Source organism: Argentina anserina, chromosome 1 (genome assembly GCF_933775445.1).
Source record: "Argentina anserina chromosome 1, drPotAnse1.1, whole genome shotgun sequence".
NCBI classification, from domain to species: Eukaryota; Viridiplantae; Streptophyta; class Magnoliopsida; order Rosales; family Rosaceae; genus Argentina; species Argentina anserina.
The window spans coordinates 22,212,325-22,229,380 of NC_065872.1; the positions used below are offsets into that span (position 1 = coordinate 22,212,325).

Below are 17,056 nucleotides of genomic sequence, written 5' to 3' on the forward strand. Positions count from 1 at the left end.
GAAAAAAAGAAGAAAAAAGAATGATGAACTCGGCAAGAAAAGAAAAAATGTTATGTTGTCTTCCATTTGTGATTTGCAGTTGAGTTGTAATTGAAGGTCTAAAAATTTTTACTTGACCTTTGTCTATGTTCACTTTTTGGTTAGAATGATGATTCTGCCTAACTTGTTATATTCGGCCCCTGATGGTGTGTGGTGTCATAAGGATGATGTTTACTCTGCTAAGTCTATAGGATTACCTTTGTAATTCTTTGATATTCCATGTCTTTAGCTACGCCTAAATATTTACCTTATTTAATGATCCTAATGATTCTTAAAATGTGCAAATCTTGGTTTGTGGAGATGATCACAAGAGTTGAGCATATGGTTTGGTCAATTTGTGCACTTAGTTGTTAAATGAGGTTTTCCTTTTATTATTCACAAAGTGCCTTCATTTGATGAAATATGCAAGCTATTTGATGTCTTATTATCCTTTCTCTTGCATATACTTGTGTGTAAATCATAACCATGAATCTGAGTGAAAAGAATAGAGTATGCCTTGTGAGGAGGATTGGATTTACTAAACGTGTTATGTGCTTATTGTCTCAACAGTATGCCTTAAAAATTTATGTGCTTACATTCAAATGCTTAAACTTGAAAGCTATGTGTTTTGAGATTCTGAGGCAATCATTTAGGGGCAATAGTGTCTTATTTAGTTTTATTTTGCTAAGGGACTAGTAAAAGCCAAGTGTGGGGTAGTTGATAGGAGCACTTTGTGCGACGTTTTTAACATGTTTTTACCTCAATTTGTACTTTGTTTAGCCCTTATTGTTGTACTATTGAGTCATTAAGTCGTAGTAAGAGTCTTGAGCGGTATTGGATGCATTTTTGTGCTTACATGAGTTAAAAACACATAATTTGTCTAGAGTCCTAGTTTGACTAGGAATCCTTGTTAGGTTTTGAAACTAATTATCTCTTACTTATAATTTTATTTTCTTATTTTCAGATTTGATGGAAGAGATAATTAAAGAAAAAGAGATGGAGTCAAGTCATGCAACAATTAAAGATGATCATTAAAGGCATAAAACATGGCATGTTTTAGGGAATAAAACATGGCATGTTTTAGGGAATAAAACATGGCATGTTTTAAGGAACAAAACATGGCATGATTTAAAGGATTATAATATGAGGAAAGATGCAACTACCCTCATTCTTTCCTCTATATATACATGGCTTCATCTCTCAAATAAGAAGACTTCTCCTTTGCATTCAAGAGCCAAAACTCTACCAAAATACTACCTCAAACATCCTTCACCAAAACAACAAGCCATTCTCCCCCATATACAAATTTCATCTTCACCGAAATCACCATTGAAGACACACCTCCAAGGTTCCTACAACGTGTGATTCTCGCAACTCATCTCCACGGGTTTGTTCGTTTTTGATTTTTTTTACAATACTTTGTCTATAAAGATTGTAGTATGATGTTTGTGTGGGATTATTGTTTTGTATTAAGAATCGAAAATTTCAGATTGTTTTATTGGATTTTTGGATCTTTGCCGAATTGATGGTTTTCTATAATTAATGAGTTTGTATTTCTATTGTTGTGTTCTAATTATCTTTCTCATACTTTTAGATAATTTTCAGATATGTGCATATGAATTTAGTGCTTGGATGCATTCCCTAAGATTGTGTTTGAGTGCTATATTCATCAACCATATTGACACAAATCAAATCATGCCCTAAGTAGGTTCGTCTTGTTTGATTTCTACTCTAAGTGTTATTGAATTCGATTGCATGCAAATTTAGATTAGGCCCTAAGTCAATCTAAATGTTAATTGAAATCTTGCACGATTAGATGATCCCCTAAGGTTCTAATTGTATTGGTGTCTAAAAAGTATGTAATTGGTCGAATTAGAATGCATGATAGGTTCGAACTTGTAATTATGTGGTGTAATAGTAAATTTGGTTTAAGTTTGTTAAAGAGAAGTCAATCATGTAAATAGTAATTTAGGTTTTATTTTAGTAGTTAATAATCAATCTCAAACCCCCCATTATTTGTTAACACTAAAAGTTTAGAGTTCCCTTCAATTCCCCGGACTGAACGATCTCTGCTTATTCTATACTAACAATGATGTTTTACAGGGTTTATTATAGACGTTTTAACCAACGCTCTATCAGTTTGCATTTGGCAGATATCTGATACTGTACAATGGCTTTTTTTTTGATAGAATCAGGACATATGACAGTGGCGGATCTAAGGTTCAAAAGTTACCCGAGCGGAAAAAAATTCGTAATGTAAACTCTTGATAAGGTAAAAAAAATAATTTTATAAACTACTCATCAATAAAAACTTATATCACTAAGAATCAAATAAGATAAATATATCAAATAAGATTAATCTGAAGAACAGTTGAAGGTATTCTTAATATACATTGAATTTTATTTTATCTCAATCTATTTTTCATTTATTTTTCTTGTGTAAATTGATGCTAGAACTTCAGCCGTTCAAAGGGAGCAACATACGTTTTTGGAAGAGGAGTCATGTAAATTAAGAAGAAGAAACAATAGAAAGTCCAAACATGTGTGTAGTATTTATGAGGTCTGCCTTATTAGGTCACAAAGTAGTAACTATGAATTGGGCTTAGGTTGTAAAACAAAAACTTTAAGCCATCATTGACTCTTAGTGACAACCATGTCTTGGGACTCGATTGTTTTGCTACTATACGTATTAATGTCATTTTCGAATGAGTTTTTGCACAACTTGTTCACCTTCATTATTACTTTCAAAATTCCAATAGAGAAAAAAAATGGCCGGTAGTCCTTTTGGTTGTGAACTTGTGATGACATGTTATTAGGCTGCCGCCGCCGCCTTGTGCAGCAGCCATCGGCATGAAATTAACAAACTGTTTCCTTTTTTTTTTCTAATTCATTTTCAACTTGGACACATTATAGTAATGTTTGTTATATATATATATATATATATATGTGCAACTCTCTTGTTCCTTTCATACCCAACTCATGTACTTCCATCAAGGCTCATCACTTTACAGAGTCCATAGAGTCCATGTGGGTCTCTCTGATTCTACTCCTCACTATGCTTGGTGGTCCTACATCCACACTCATATTCCTCTTTGACTTCAAATGGGCTGTCAGAAATTCTCAGAAAGTTGCTAACTTTAGCTCAGAGACCTCAACTGTTTGAGTGGATGGTGGGTATCAGAAGGAAGATATATGGAAACCCAGAACTAAGACAGTGTAATATGTTTGTCATTTGTCAACATCTGCCCAGCTGATATAGCATATTAAGCCCAGCCTCCAAAATTTTCTCCCAGCAGCTGCTGGGAGCGTCGTAGCATAGATCCGCCTATGCACATGATCAACCTTTTGTTTTCTGTATATTAATTTTTTTTTGGATACTAATATTGCATTTGAATATCTAAACAATTATCAACTGACGTGTTAATTTTCTTGTATTATTTTTTGGTGTATTCCCCCACCCCAAATTAACTATTTATCAATAACAAACTGAATTTTGCTATTTTCCCTTTTTTTTCTAAATTATTGTTCTAGTCTACCATAAGTCAGAAGAATAAAGAAACACTAATTCTCTGACAAAATGTACAGTTTACTTTCAAGTTGATTTTTTTTTTTGGCAACTTGATCAGGTGCTGGAGATTCAGCTTCTTGGCAAGAAGGTCATGAATGCAGCTGCCTTCTGGAACGGGTTGCGTGGTCAACAACTTAAAAAATTTGTTGACGAGTAAAATTCTGTAGTATTTTTTTTCCTCTTAATTCCTATTCCTTTAGTTAATTTCATTAAATACGATTATCACATGATTTGTTATGGGCAGACGTAATGTTCTTAGAAAATTGTCAAGAGTTGAGGATTGTAATTTTTCTCATAAATAGCAGACTCCCTTGAGATTCTTATGATGTCTGGTCATGGTGAGCAAAAACTTTGAAGGACTAGGAATATTTGCATGCCCTTTTATCTGTCGTGTACGAACCCATCCCTTGTCTAAAATTTATCTTATTTTCTCTATAAGGGGTCAGCTCACATTGTAAATACCAGTTTCCCCAACGTTTTGAGTTAGAAAACCGTGAGCTTAATTCTTCAATAAAAGAAAATCACTGAACGATCGAAAAAAGAGAGAGTGAGTAGACACTACATAAAACTAAAAATAGCCGTAGTCTATAAGATATTCATAATATCACTCAAAGATATCAAGATTATATTAGCCGTAACACCTAGGATTGTTCGTTCACTATTTTCTTTAGTAAGAAACCCTTTTATAAAAGAAACAAAACGAAAAAACAGCACTTTTTATGTCTATTTAGATGGAAATGAAATTTGCACTTGGTGCAGGATGAATAATTGTCTTTATTGAATGATATGGGTGTCCATATATAGGCATTATATAACCACAATCTCGTAGGATTCGGAGTCCTAATCTATTACAGAGATGTAAATTTATCTCTAACATGAAACCTAATAGAGCTAAGACACACGATGGTAGAATAATAATTCTTCCGGAACACTCCCCCTTATGTCGCATACCTAGGTTGCATTGCTTCGGTAAAAACCTTGTCAAGCAAAATAAAAATTTCTTGGGTCAAAAACAAAAGATTGATCAAAGGGAAAAAGAGCGCAACGAACCGTCTACATTTGATAGTATCATGTGAGGTAGACTCCCCCTGAAGTCTACGAAACAACTCCCCCTGATTAGTGCCATAATCATGGAGTACAAAGAACAACGTATACAACGTTCATTACATGCTTCTCAAAAGTAGTCTTGGGCTAATGATTAATCATTAATCTAGCCATATATCCTTATATCATACATGCTATACTTAGCCAAACTTAGATCTTAGGAAACATGATTGCATAACAACTCAAAACAAGAGTTTGCAATAAAAATCAAATTCTCGGGTAGAATGACTTTCACTCACTTAAACGGCCATAACTTATTTGCCAAAATAGGTATGAGTGAACCGTACAATGTTCTGGAAAGTAGACACTCGTGGCTTTCCAATGACATAAAGTTCACAATAGACCGGAGAAATTCACATTGCTCTGTCGAAGTTGATTGACTTGCAAATTCCCGGACAGAACTGTCATAACTCACTCAATACGATAGCTATGAACAAATGGTTGGTGTCCCTGGACAGTAGACACAATGACCATTCCAACGGTATCAATTTCACCATATTGTATTGAGTGAGCTGTCATGTAGGTCTCGTTGAAGTTGACCTACGAAACTGGACAGATTCTGATTTGTCACATTCAATGTGTCTTCCATAAAGAAATAGGGGAATTGACCAATGAAGGACTGATTTTGGTCCGAGACAGAATCATACGTATCCTCTACACTACCAGTGTCAACAGCAACACTAACGCGTACATTAGTGTGTATGAGCTGCTGGCGGCGTTGGTGTGGGGAGGAATGTATTGATTCGCTAAATATAGAAGTAGACCCGTGTCAAAAGAACAATTCAAGTCTAATGACGATACATAGGCACATAGTTAATCACATCATGATTAAAGCAATAGTGTCCCAACAACACTTACATATATGAATTTATAACTCATTGAACCTCTTTATCATCTTTACTTAGAAGGAATATAGAGTCTAGAATTAGCTTTCATATGAACACGTATGGGTGTAAGTTCTTGCAACTGATTGTACTACGTTCTCTCGAACATCGCAATCTGACTCCATAAGCTCTTCGTGTCAATCATTTAATCAAGCAATTAAGGTCCTTCGAGCACTTTTATATATGTGTCAAGATCCGTTTATAGATATGTAATGACCACTATCATATGCTGCAAATCAGTTTTCAAGGACACTACTACTGATTAAGTAGCGGAAATCAATTATGTCAATTACGAGAGAATATAACTCATCGTAGTCAATCGTAGGATAATGAGACAATCTTTGCGCCATAAGTCTTGCAAATATTGCATGACTTCCTCTCTCTCATTACACTTACAAACAATGACTAACATAACAAGTCTAGTTCAGCCTGTATTGATTTTTTTCTACTTCGGTCAAGTTACTAAACGTTGATTTTTTTACAACGGAATAAGAGCATAAGCGAATACATCATCAACCCTGAGAGAGCAATCCATTAACATACGCGCGCTTATACGATCAATTTGAGAGATTTATTTTGTTCTCTGATATCAACGAAATGAATCTGTAGCGTCTCACAGAAACTTAGTTAATAGACATGTTCAGAGAATATCTCTTGATGATAGGCGAAATATTTGTGTCTTCGCACCTCGCTTCTTTTTGGTTTTTGATTCTAGAGAATATAGGTAGGAGCCAAGACCGAAGCTATGACTCTTAATAGTCCATCTTTGCGTTTGCCGCCCTTATTCAGTCGAGCAATACCACCAGCGCTGACAACACCACAACGTACGATTGTGTCATCGCCAGCTTCATTCCCACTGTCAGGGATGGTGACAACGGTGCTATGACCATATCATATGAAATTTTCCCATATTTCGGGAGTTCCAACCTTACCGACACATCACATAATTTATGTGTGATTTCGTCACTTTCGCAATATCGGTAAAGTCATTGAGCATCGAATGTTTGACTTTCTGGATGACGATAATGCTTTGCACTTCTTGCTAACTTAGAGTAGTGCGAGATCTTAATGAGACATAGAGCCACACCACGTTAATTCCTGGCGTTAAAACCAGAATGAGAGCATTCCATATCTACCCCTAACGACGGGAAATATGTCTCATCAAATTGATCGTTTGCTAATATTGCATGATAGAGATCCACGGTTTTATATTGGAAATATATGACAAGTGTTGGTGATTCATAAATTATAACCAACCAAAATACTTAAACATTTCAAGTAGACCCATTGAGATTACTACAATAGATGCACATAAACAACTTAACCAAATAGGCGTTAGGGAAAAGAATGTTGGGATCGTATCTAGTAACCATCTGGTACGTATTAAACGCTTGGTGAGTTCTGGGTCTGAAATGAATAAGTGTTGCTGCATGCAACATCATTACATATCCCCATGCAAAGATTGACAGGTTAGTACCCATAACCAAGGTTGAGCCTCTGCTAGATCATTCTATGAATGAACATAAGGATTAATATGTTCAACGCTGATCCCAGTAGACATGCAAAACAAAATCATCAAAAGTCTTGGAGGTGAACTCTGCAATGGTATCCAATCGAATAGATTAGAGTGGATGAGAAGGGTGGTGAGCCCGTAGTATGATGATCATAGCTAAAAACTTAGCAAACGCAGCATTCCATGTGGATAACAAAGCAACATGTGACCAACGCGTCAATGCTCTTAACCTATACCATAAAAATACTGAAACATATTCGCATTCGGTTGGATATGGTCCACGAATGTTACCTTAAATACATTGTAAGAATGAAATATTCTCGGTTGAAGCCTAAGGACTTCCTTAAAATTTAGCAAGAAAATAAGCTTTACAAAATGAGCGATGTGCATCCGAGATTGCCATGAATGCATAAGAAAACACGAGAGGCATCATAAGCTCCTGTGAAGGAGGGGATGCTACCACCGACGGCCAGAATGCTGTGGAGTTGTAGAGAGGGGCAGGCTCGGCCTTACCGTGTGCAGCACGGGTGAGGTGGTCCTCTAATTCCTTCCGGAACTTGAAAAATGGATGACCATGTGAATTCTTAAGAATTATAATCATCATATCACGTCCAGGATGCCCAAGATGGGCATGCCAAAGCATATAAGAGTCTGAATCAAAAAAGTTGCGTTCAACTGCATATGATTCAAAAACTCGAATGGAAGTAAGATTTAAACCATTCCCGATACTCTTCATCTTCTCTAAGATGTGGGGTGCTAACCTGCTTTCTCAGAGGTAACACAAAGATATTCCGCTCCATTCTCAACACAATCATCAAGATGAAAATTTATCATTGGCATGTATGGCCTTTTAAAACTTAGTAAGGCCCGAAGATATAAAACACAATTTCCGCACAAGATCCGTAAAACAACTAATTATCCCGTAGAACAGTATGGGTAGTTATGCAATCAACAAGACACTTGATTTCACCATGGGACATCCTCAAAATAAATTATGAGTGTCAGCGACATGGGGAACAATTTCAAGCAATACCCCTTAGGACATTGTCAGAAAGAGGATTGAAAACAAATAGTACAAGCATATTGAATGTATCACATGGCAACATTACTAAATTCTTCAACTTAAGAGTTGGAAAAATATGGTATTGGGGCAGTTGAATACCAAATAATTAGGGTGGTTAAAACCATCCAATTGGTGCGGGTAGTCACCAATAATAATAAAAATGTTTGAGCTATGAAACGACTAAGAGAAAACCGGAAAACCATGTCAAAATATGCTCAAAACCGAATGAAACTTTGGCGAGAAAATGCGTCATCAAAGAATGTTGGAAATATGCTGGAAAGACAACGAGAAAATGAGGAAGAATCACCCGGAAAACGCGCTAGAAAACTGGTGGAGCCGGTGACCGGAAAATCCACCGCCGCCGGCCGAAATCTGGCAGGTTAGAAGGCCGAACTTCATATCGGACAGGAATCGCCGGCAGAAACTGGGCAGTGGTGCCGGAAATGCCTGAATTAGCCCGGAATGTGACTAAAAAGGCTGGAAACGTTGGCAAAATGTTCTAGAAACATGCCGGAAACGCTAGTGATCATAACGATGTCAAATTTTGACTATCTGAGGTTTCTTTTCCAAATGTTAAGTGTCAAATTCACAATATAGTACTATTGGGTTCATATGTATCCCAAAAGCGGCCAATTTAAGAACCACAATGAGTTGTAAATATTTACCTTCATGCTAAGTGTAAGGTAAATAAAATTCTCAAAGTGATCAACTTGTAAACAGGAAATTGAGAAATTTTATTGAATGTCAATCTTTAATACATCACACACAAACTTCTAATTTCAAAATCAAATGACTAATCAAAGTCTGGAGTGTCCATTATAGGGGTGGAGGCTTAGCCTTGGAAGCAAGGGGCTCGGGCTTTATGGAGATTTGGTGAGTCTCGATCATAGTTCGTCATCCACATGGTTCGATTTGGGGTGTAGAAACTTCTTGTAGGTGGAGTATGCCTTGATCATCTCCTTGCTAGCTTGACAATCGCGATTAAAGTGCTTAAATGAGCCACATTTGAAGCATGGAGACTTGTCATTACCGGAATTGGAGGCATGAGGAGGCACACGGCCTCATGGAGGTTTGGGACGGGGACGGCCACCCCCTCAGGGTGCTGTGCCGCCTCCATCACATGTCCAAAAGTTGGACTTGGGCCGAGAACGGCCTGGTTGCCTCCTACCACGAGAATTGTTGCTTTGTTGCTAGTATGGAGCCTTCCTGGATTGATTCTTTTGCTTAGGAGCTTTCTCATAGTTAGACTTTGGCGTAGCAATCTTTTTAGTGTCAATGGGTCTATTTTTATTCTTGAGGAGGATCTCAGAATACATCTCATTCTTTGCCAAGAGCGCCATTAAGTCTGAATCTTCTATTCCTCTACATGAGTGCGGTACGTATGTGTTTGAACCTCATAGTTGGTTGGAAACATGTCCAATGTCTTATTGAGAAGATCTAGGTCGATCTTGATGACACCAATGGTACCAAGGTCGGATTGCATGCATAGCATATTTTGATTAAGGTCATCCACTCTCTTATAGTCCAATAGACGGATGTTATCCCATCTACGGTCAATTCAGGGAGAAGCTTATCATGAATGTTGTTGTACCGCAAGTGAAGTTTGTCTGATAATTCTTTAGGATATTTTACGTTTAAGTATTGCCTCTTGAGAGTTGTATGGATGTGACATCTCATGAAGATAAGAGCTTGAGTCTTGGTCATAGGTGGGAAAATAGCAGGAGGGTCGGCAAACATGCCTTGAATCCCTCAGCTCTCAAAAGCGAGCTCCATGTCGGAAACCCAACAGTGGTATTCCTTGCTTCAAGATCAAGAATGCCAAATTCCGGTGGCAATGACAACGAAATCTACAAATACAGAATCGATTAGATTCAAGTATAATAAGAATTAGAAGAGGTGACGTATATGGTCACAAGAAAAATCAATGCAAAGGACGATACTCACGATCACACCCAAAACAACAGTGCACTAAGGTGACCACACGAAATCGATTAACTTCCGTTTCAAAACTATCGTGACTCCCCCAGGACCGTCACACGAAAAACATCAACCAAAGAGAAGAGTGGCGAGTTCCCTCCTTTGGCCTCATCTGCGGTATAAGAACGGCGGGAGATTGAAGTAAGGCAAATATTGTCCGATATAATATATCTATACGTTCAAAAGTGGGAACGTTATTTAAAATTTACCTGTGAATGTGTGGAGAAGACGAGAGTAGTTTTCTCTTAAGAGAAGATATTGCTTATTAAGTTTGTGTTTCTTGTGTGATAATGACGGAGGAGGAATTTTGAATGTTTTGATGCGGGGTCTTGCAGGACAAAAAGTTTATTTTGCGGGGCGAATGTGTAGGAGGCCCTGCAGAGCTGCGGAGGGTCTGCAGAGGTTGCATGGCCAACAGGGGCTGCAGGGAGCTGCCGGAGATTCGGGGCCATGCAAGGCTGTCGCCAACGAGGAGCGTCAACGGAAAAGGTGCCATAGGCCGAAGACAAGGGTGGCCGGCAGGGAGAAAGAAAATCTTGGGTTTTGAGGGCTCTAAAAGTTCAGGGTTTAGGGCAAAGTACATGATAACGTGGTGCATGATGAATAACAATGTCTTTATTGAATGAAATGAGGGCTATATATAGGCATTACATAACCACAATCCTGTATGATTCAGAGTCCTAATAATATTACAGAGATGCGAATCTATCTCTAATCAGAAACCTAATAGGGTTAAGACACACACAATAGTAGAATAATAATTATCCCGGAACAACACTTTCATTTTACAATATATATAAGAAAAAATTTCAACATCAAACTCAGAAAACTAATAATGTAGTACCAAAACTCAAATTTTTCTATTAAAATGACACTAAGACCATTTTACATTATGATGTCCTCTTTTTAGTCACGTGCCTCTAAACTAATGTAATTATTTAAATAACCTTAAAAAAAGTTTCAACATTAATCTCCAATTTAACTAGTCCAACGGTCCAACCTTCCTAGAACATAAACGGTACATGAACCGAAAATTAAAAAAAGTGTCGTGGGCTTTTTGCCTATACTGGCCTTGACCAAAAATGTATACAGTGGGCTTGGGCCAGGACACAGCGAGGGTATCCTAGTAAAAACACTGGTTAATACACTAAAGTCCAACTCGCCAACGCCTTCAGAGTTGTTAAAAAGGAGCCGAAAACCCTAGTCTGCCTCTCTCTCTCTCTCTCTCTCTCTCTGCTCTCCACCTGCATCTCTTGCTCTCAGTCTCTCTCTCAGGTACCCACCTCCACAAAATGCTCCAATCTGACTAATAAGAGCTTACCCATCATGGTTTTTGACTCTAAATTTGTTTGTGTTGTGGTTTCAGATCTGAAAGAAGCAGAAAAATGGTGAGAGTCAGCGTTCTGAACGATGCTCTGAAGAGCATGTACAACGCCGAGAAGAGAGGCAAGAGACAGGTCATGATCAGGCCTTCTTCTAAGGTCATCATCAAGTTCCTCATCGTCATGCAGAAGCATGGTTCGTGTTTTCTTCACTTCTTTTTGTTTTTCTTGTTTCAATCTTGTCTACTTTACGCTGTTCAAACTAGACTGTAAGAGTATTGGATTTGAAATTGCTTAGCTGTCTGATTACTGGGTTTGAATTTGTATTATTAGAGGAATTTTGGGGTTTGAGGATATCTAGTTATATAATTAGTGGTACTGCAGGTGTTCATTATGTGATTTTTGGGTCTGGAATTGTTCGGTTTACTTGTTTTTTGGGTTTTGAATTGTTATATTGTATGATTATTAGGTCTGGAGTTGTTTGGTTGTATGATTATTGGGTTTTGGCTGCAGGTTATATTGGTGAGTTTGAGTATGTTGATGACCACAGATCTGGAAAGATTGTGGTTGAACTCAATGGGAGGCTGAACAAGTGTGGGGTTATCAGTCCTCGCTTTGATGTTGGTGTCAAGGAGATTGAAGGCTGGACTGCTAGGCTTCTTCCCTCAAGACAGGTATGCCTTTTGTTAACGCTTCACTGTATTAGATGTTAGGTTACCTAATGTTTGTATATGTTAATTCTGCGCCCTGTTGATATGTTTTCATTTCCATCTGCTCATGAATGGTTACATATGTTTGCAGTTTGGATACATTGTGTTGACAACATCTGCTGGAATCATGGATCACGAGGAAGCTAGGAGAAAGAATGTTGGAGGCAAGGTTCTCGGTTTCTTTTATTGAGTAGAGTATCAAACAGATAATTGTTATGTTAAAATTTTAGTTTCGTAATGCTGGTATGTATGATTTCATAGATTTAATGTTGGTGTCGAGAGTTTATTGTACTGGGATATGACTTCTTTGTTTAGCTTGGATTGTCCTTCATGTTATTGCAACTTTGATATTGATGTTATTTTGTATTCATCATCAGTAGTCTCTGTTCTGGATGGATATAAAATAAATGAAAAAGCTCCTTTTGGAATTCTATTTGCAACACATTGATGCAAAAATAGTTGTATGGAATCTTATACGTATTGTGGCTGCTGTTCTTCATCTGTATCATGAATGTCATCTTCTGACAGGGAATCAGGATATGCTCAGATGGTGTTGGGATAAAATGAAACTGCCCAGCTGCAGTTGTCCCTGGTGTTGAGTAGTATCATTTTTTCCCAAACATCATTTGAGCATATCCTGGTTCTCGTGCCTTTGATGAATTTGATGTCCCAGGTTGGTTTGCACGATTCTGTAGAACTCTTTTGCCGTTGGTGTATTGGAGAGATAGTGTTCCTTCAGGGGTTTTTCTTTGGTTTGATTTGTATCAGGAGTGGAGACTTGCACGGTGGTGAACTGTTTTAAGAAAGCCCCCTTGCTAATTCAGTATCTACTGAAATTCCAGGAGTTCATTAATTTAATCAGCTATTTTACACCACATTTGTGTACGATCAAGCGAAAGTCTTGAAAATCTCAGAATTTGATTGAACAAATGGAGTTTAATTGTGATTCACAACCCGCAGCAAAGAATGAAAACTGGATTAAGGGGGTTGCCTTAACATAATGGAAGTTTAACCTTATGCCCGTATGGCCGTGTTTAAATTGGCTTTAAGACGGGCCGGACTTGGGCCCGAATAGTCAACAGGCTTTTAACTGACTGCCCACAATTTTTTAGCCCCGCGGGACAATGATGACAATTACTGTGAGGTAGGCTGGTAAAATGGGCTGGCCCGGTCCGATTCTAAGATTTGAAAACCCACATATTATCTGACCCATGTCTTTTTCAATCTTAGGTGTAAAATGGACAGGGTCGGGTCGACACTATCAAAATATGTGAAGGCCGAGCCTGCCTTTTGCGCTGATAAAGTTTTGGCTTAAAAAGCCCGTCCATGGTTGGCCTAAGGGTCATCATTTGGCCCGTGTGCAGCCAGAAGACCTGATGGGCCATGTCCTAGCCCGGCCCGGTGAAAAACCCAGCTTTATGGGCATAAGGCTGGGTAAAGGCCGAAGGTTCAAAGCCCAAGTCCCGGCCCGTTGGAGCCAATAAGGCCAAAACCCGGCCCGGCCCTAACCACAAACATCAAACTGTGCTCAATATCTGCATGGATGTGTTCGACATTGGAGGGGCTATCAGCTTGACAGATGAAGGCCTTGTTGATAAGGTGGTCGAGTTCATTGAGTTTCTTGAGTAAAATGGAGGAACTCTTCTTCTTCATCGTTGAAGGTGATCGAAGTGTGTTTGTAAAACAGAGGGTAGGGTTGTGATAGTTCATGAGAGAAGTTTGGCGGTTACGTAGTTTTATACTGGTATGTAAGTGACTCGGCGTGAGACGTGACGGTTGAGGCCCACCCGAAGCCCATTTATTTTTGAAAATAATAGTTTTATATTTAGTTATAATATGTCAATTAATTAAATTATTAAATTATATTTCTTATATTTTGTACTATATTTAGTTCAATAATTACTTAATTACCACATTCTAATTTTTTCTTAATAAATATACATTACACATAAATATAAAAGACCCGTCCGGCCCTAAAATTTGAAAAATATGGTCGAGACCCAGCCCGAACTCATTGGTAATGAGCCGGGCCGGACCATTTGTCGACCCTTAATTTGGCCCGTAATTTTTAAATATAGTAAAATATTTTAATATTCATTTGATATGAGTTGAACTCATGAACTCCTTATTAGAAATTAAGAATAACACTTGCTAATTGAACCAATATAATTTGCTGGATATATCAATCACTCATAATGTAATAATAAAATTTAACACCGAGAATTGGCCGGGCTACGGACCGACCCTATAATATACTATATGAGTAGGGCTTTGGGTCAGCTTTGGGCTTGAAAAGTGTTGCCCATATCCTACTCATTTCAAAATGGCCTGAGTAAAACCCGCATATTAGTTTTGGCTGAACCGGCCTACGGCCCATCTTTTTAGGTTAAATTTGGGTATGTCCATCAGCCCTGGGCTTAATTACAAGCCTATTGTGATGTTCACTAAAAAGAAAGAAAACAACTGTTTTGTGTTGGTGACCTTATAAAAAAAATAAAAACATCCACAAATACGATTACATGAAATTATGGGAGAAACATCCTTTTATGTTAGGTTGTTGAAAAAACAAAGAAAACATGTCACATTATTGAAACAAACCTCATGAGGGGTATAGAGAAATAAGAACATTCATTTATGCCTAACTTGTCAATGCCCTTATATATATATATATATATATATATATATATATATAGATGATATTTAGTTCTATGGAACATAAGAAAGTTTGAGAAATATCAAGCAAAGTATAGAAATGATATGGCAGAGATCAAGAAGCTTGCAATATTTTTTATTCGTTTTATTGCTTTGCATAATTTCGGTATATTTATAATCTACATCTATCTATTATTTGGTCATTGTATTAATCTATATTACTAACCAGATGGATATAATTTTTGTTTGAATACTAACGTGTGTATTTGTAATGTAGGGTTGGTGATCACTAGATTGTATTTTACTCAACACAAAAAAGTTATATCCCATCTTGTTAGTAATATAGATTGATACAATGAGCAAATAATAGATAGATGTAGATTATAAATATACCAAAATTACGCAAAGCTATAAAACAAAGAAAAAATATTGCAAGCATCCTAATATTTGCCATATTCTTTCGATACTTTGCTTGAGATTTCTCAAACTTTCTTATGTTCGATAGAATTGAATAACATCTATATATGTATATATATAATTCATTATGCTCCCAGATGTCAATACTTATTTCAAACTAAACCCACCATAGTATTCTATAAGATACACACTTCAAAATGTGTTAATTGTGCTACATATTATATCCGACTTTTTTATATAATTTACACAAATTGCCACTATTTAAACATAACATCAATATAATAAATGAGCCTAATTGACGTACTCTATGTCTTAAATGCCATAGTTATCTATTTTTCTCTAATTCTAACCATAAGTATGTTGTTTCAATCAACTTCATAATTATTGAGAAAATCATGAAAATTTCCCTATAAAATTATGGTTGAAATTGAATTCGTTCTCTGATTCTCTAGTTCTATCTATAAAAGATAAACATGTACAATTTTGTTGTATGTATAAGATTCTAACTATTAGAGTTCTGTTCGTAGTTAATTTCAATTTTTGAAACTCGTCTGCTCTATAGGAATTTTTTTTTCGCTTGATACCTTTATACATTAGGCCAAAAATTTAATTAGTCAATACTTAATAGACAATGCTTACTAAAACATCATTGTCTGAAACTATCAGACAATGGTATTGAAATAAGCATTGTCTGCAAATTCGGGTAACGACAATGGTTATTCGTAGTCCATTGTCCTAAATATTTCAGACAATGGCTTTACATGTGCACCAATACCATTTTCTAATTTACGAGGGTCTGACAATGGTTTTGTTGCTGCCAATTGTCAGAAGCAGAATCATGGACAATGGTTCTTCTTATTTATAAAGCATTGTCTAACATTATTTGTGACAATTATTGTCGGAAAATAGTAAAAATGGTTTTGAAAGACACACAATATTATTAGAAATTCTAATCATTAAGAAATTATAAAATATAAAAAAAATCAACAAATATATAACCCTTAGACCCTATATTTATTGGTCTATCTCTCTATTCTACAGCCCCCGCGCGCGCGCGCGCACACACACACACACACACACACACACACTCTCTCTCTCTCCACCATATACGATTCACCTCCACCTCCACGGAACTCATGGTCGAGTTCGACCTCAATGCGTCCGCCAACAACCAATGCGCCGAAGCTGGCGAGGCCAACCTCCATGATGAGTTGCTGCAATTTGTTGCCTCATAGCCTCAAACGGGGTCACACCTTTGGCCTTAGTACAATCTCCACAACTACAGTCACCGCCACCGGTGATGTCTCATTGCTGCAGAATAACATGTAATGTCCTAGGTTGAAAATTCAGCCTCAACCTACTTGTACTCTCCGTCCCACCATTACTCTCGTCCCTCCTCCTCCGAATTCTCTAAATCGACACCACCCCCACTCGAATTGAACCCTACGCTTTGAGCTACTGTAACGCCTCGTACCCTAGAAAATATATTCCTTAATTTAAAGATTTTGGGCATTAGTATTTTAATTCGTCACATCATTAAAGTATCATTTTACTTTGACATCTCACCTTAGCATTGACAAAAATTGATTTTTTATTTGTCAACGTTCTGGAAAATTTTCATTCATTAAAGATATAGATGACTTTGAGTTCGTAGACATGTGACATGTCTAGTTTCGGCACCGTATCTAGAAGTTATGAATTGCCGAGTTTAAGAATCGAATTTAGATTAAAACTTTCATAAGGGCAAGATGGTAATTTCTTGATAACACCCTAATCATTCTAATTTCTCAGTTCTTCTCTTTCCTCACTCGGGGGCACACTTCTTTTC

The 17,056-nt window shown here is 37.2% G+C and overlaps 1 protein-coding gene across 2 annotated transcripts in view; it reads left to right on the forward strand.

Moving 5' to 3' along the window:
* LOC126787543 (40S ribosomal protein S15a-1) overlaps positions 1-12,587 on the forward strand; it is a 151,792-nt gene extending 139,205 nt beyond the window's left edge. The window contains exons 1-4 of one of the 2 annotated variants that reach the window (XM_050513414.1): positions 11,396-11,400; positions 11,490-11,645; positions 11,963-12,123; positions 12,251-12,587. In XM_050513414.1, coding sequence (XP_050369371.1) covers positions 11,513-11,645; positions 11,963-12,123; positions 12,251-12,349 — 393 coding nt within the window. In that variant the 5' untranslated portion in view covers positions 11,396-11,400; positions 11,490-11,512 and the 3' untranslated portion in view covers positions 12,350-12,587. Of the gene's footprint in view, positions 1-11,395; positions 11,401-11,489; positions 11,646-11,962; positions 12,124-12,250 lie in introns of those variants that run through there. The other variant, XM_050513408.1, reaches the window with a different exon arrangement.
* The last annotated feature ends 4,469 nt before the right edge of the window (positions 12,588-17,056 follow it).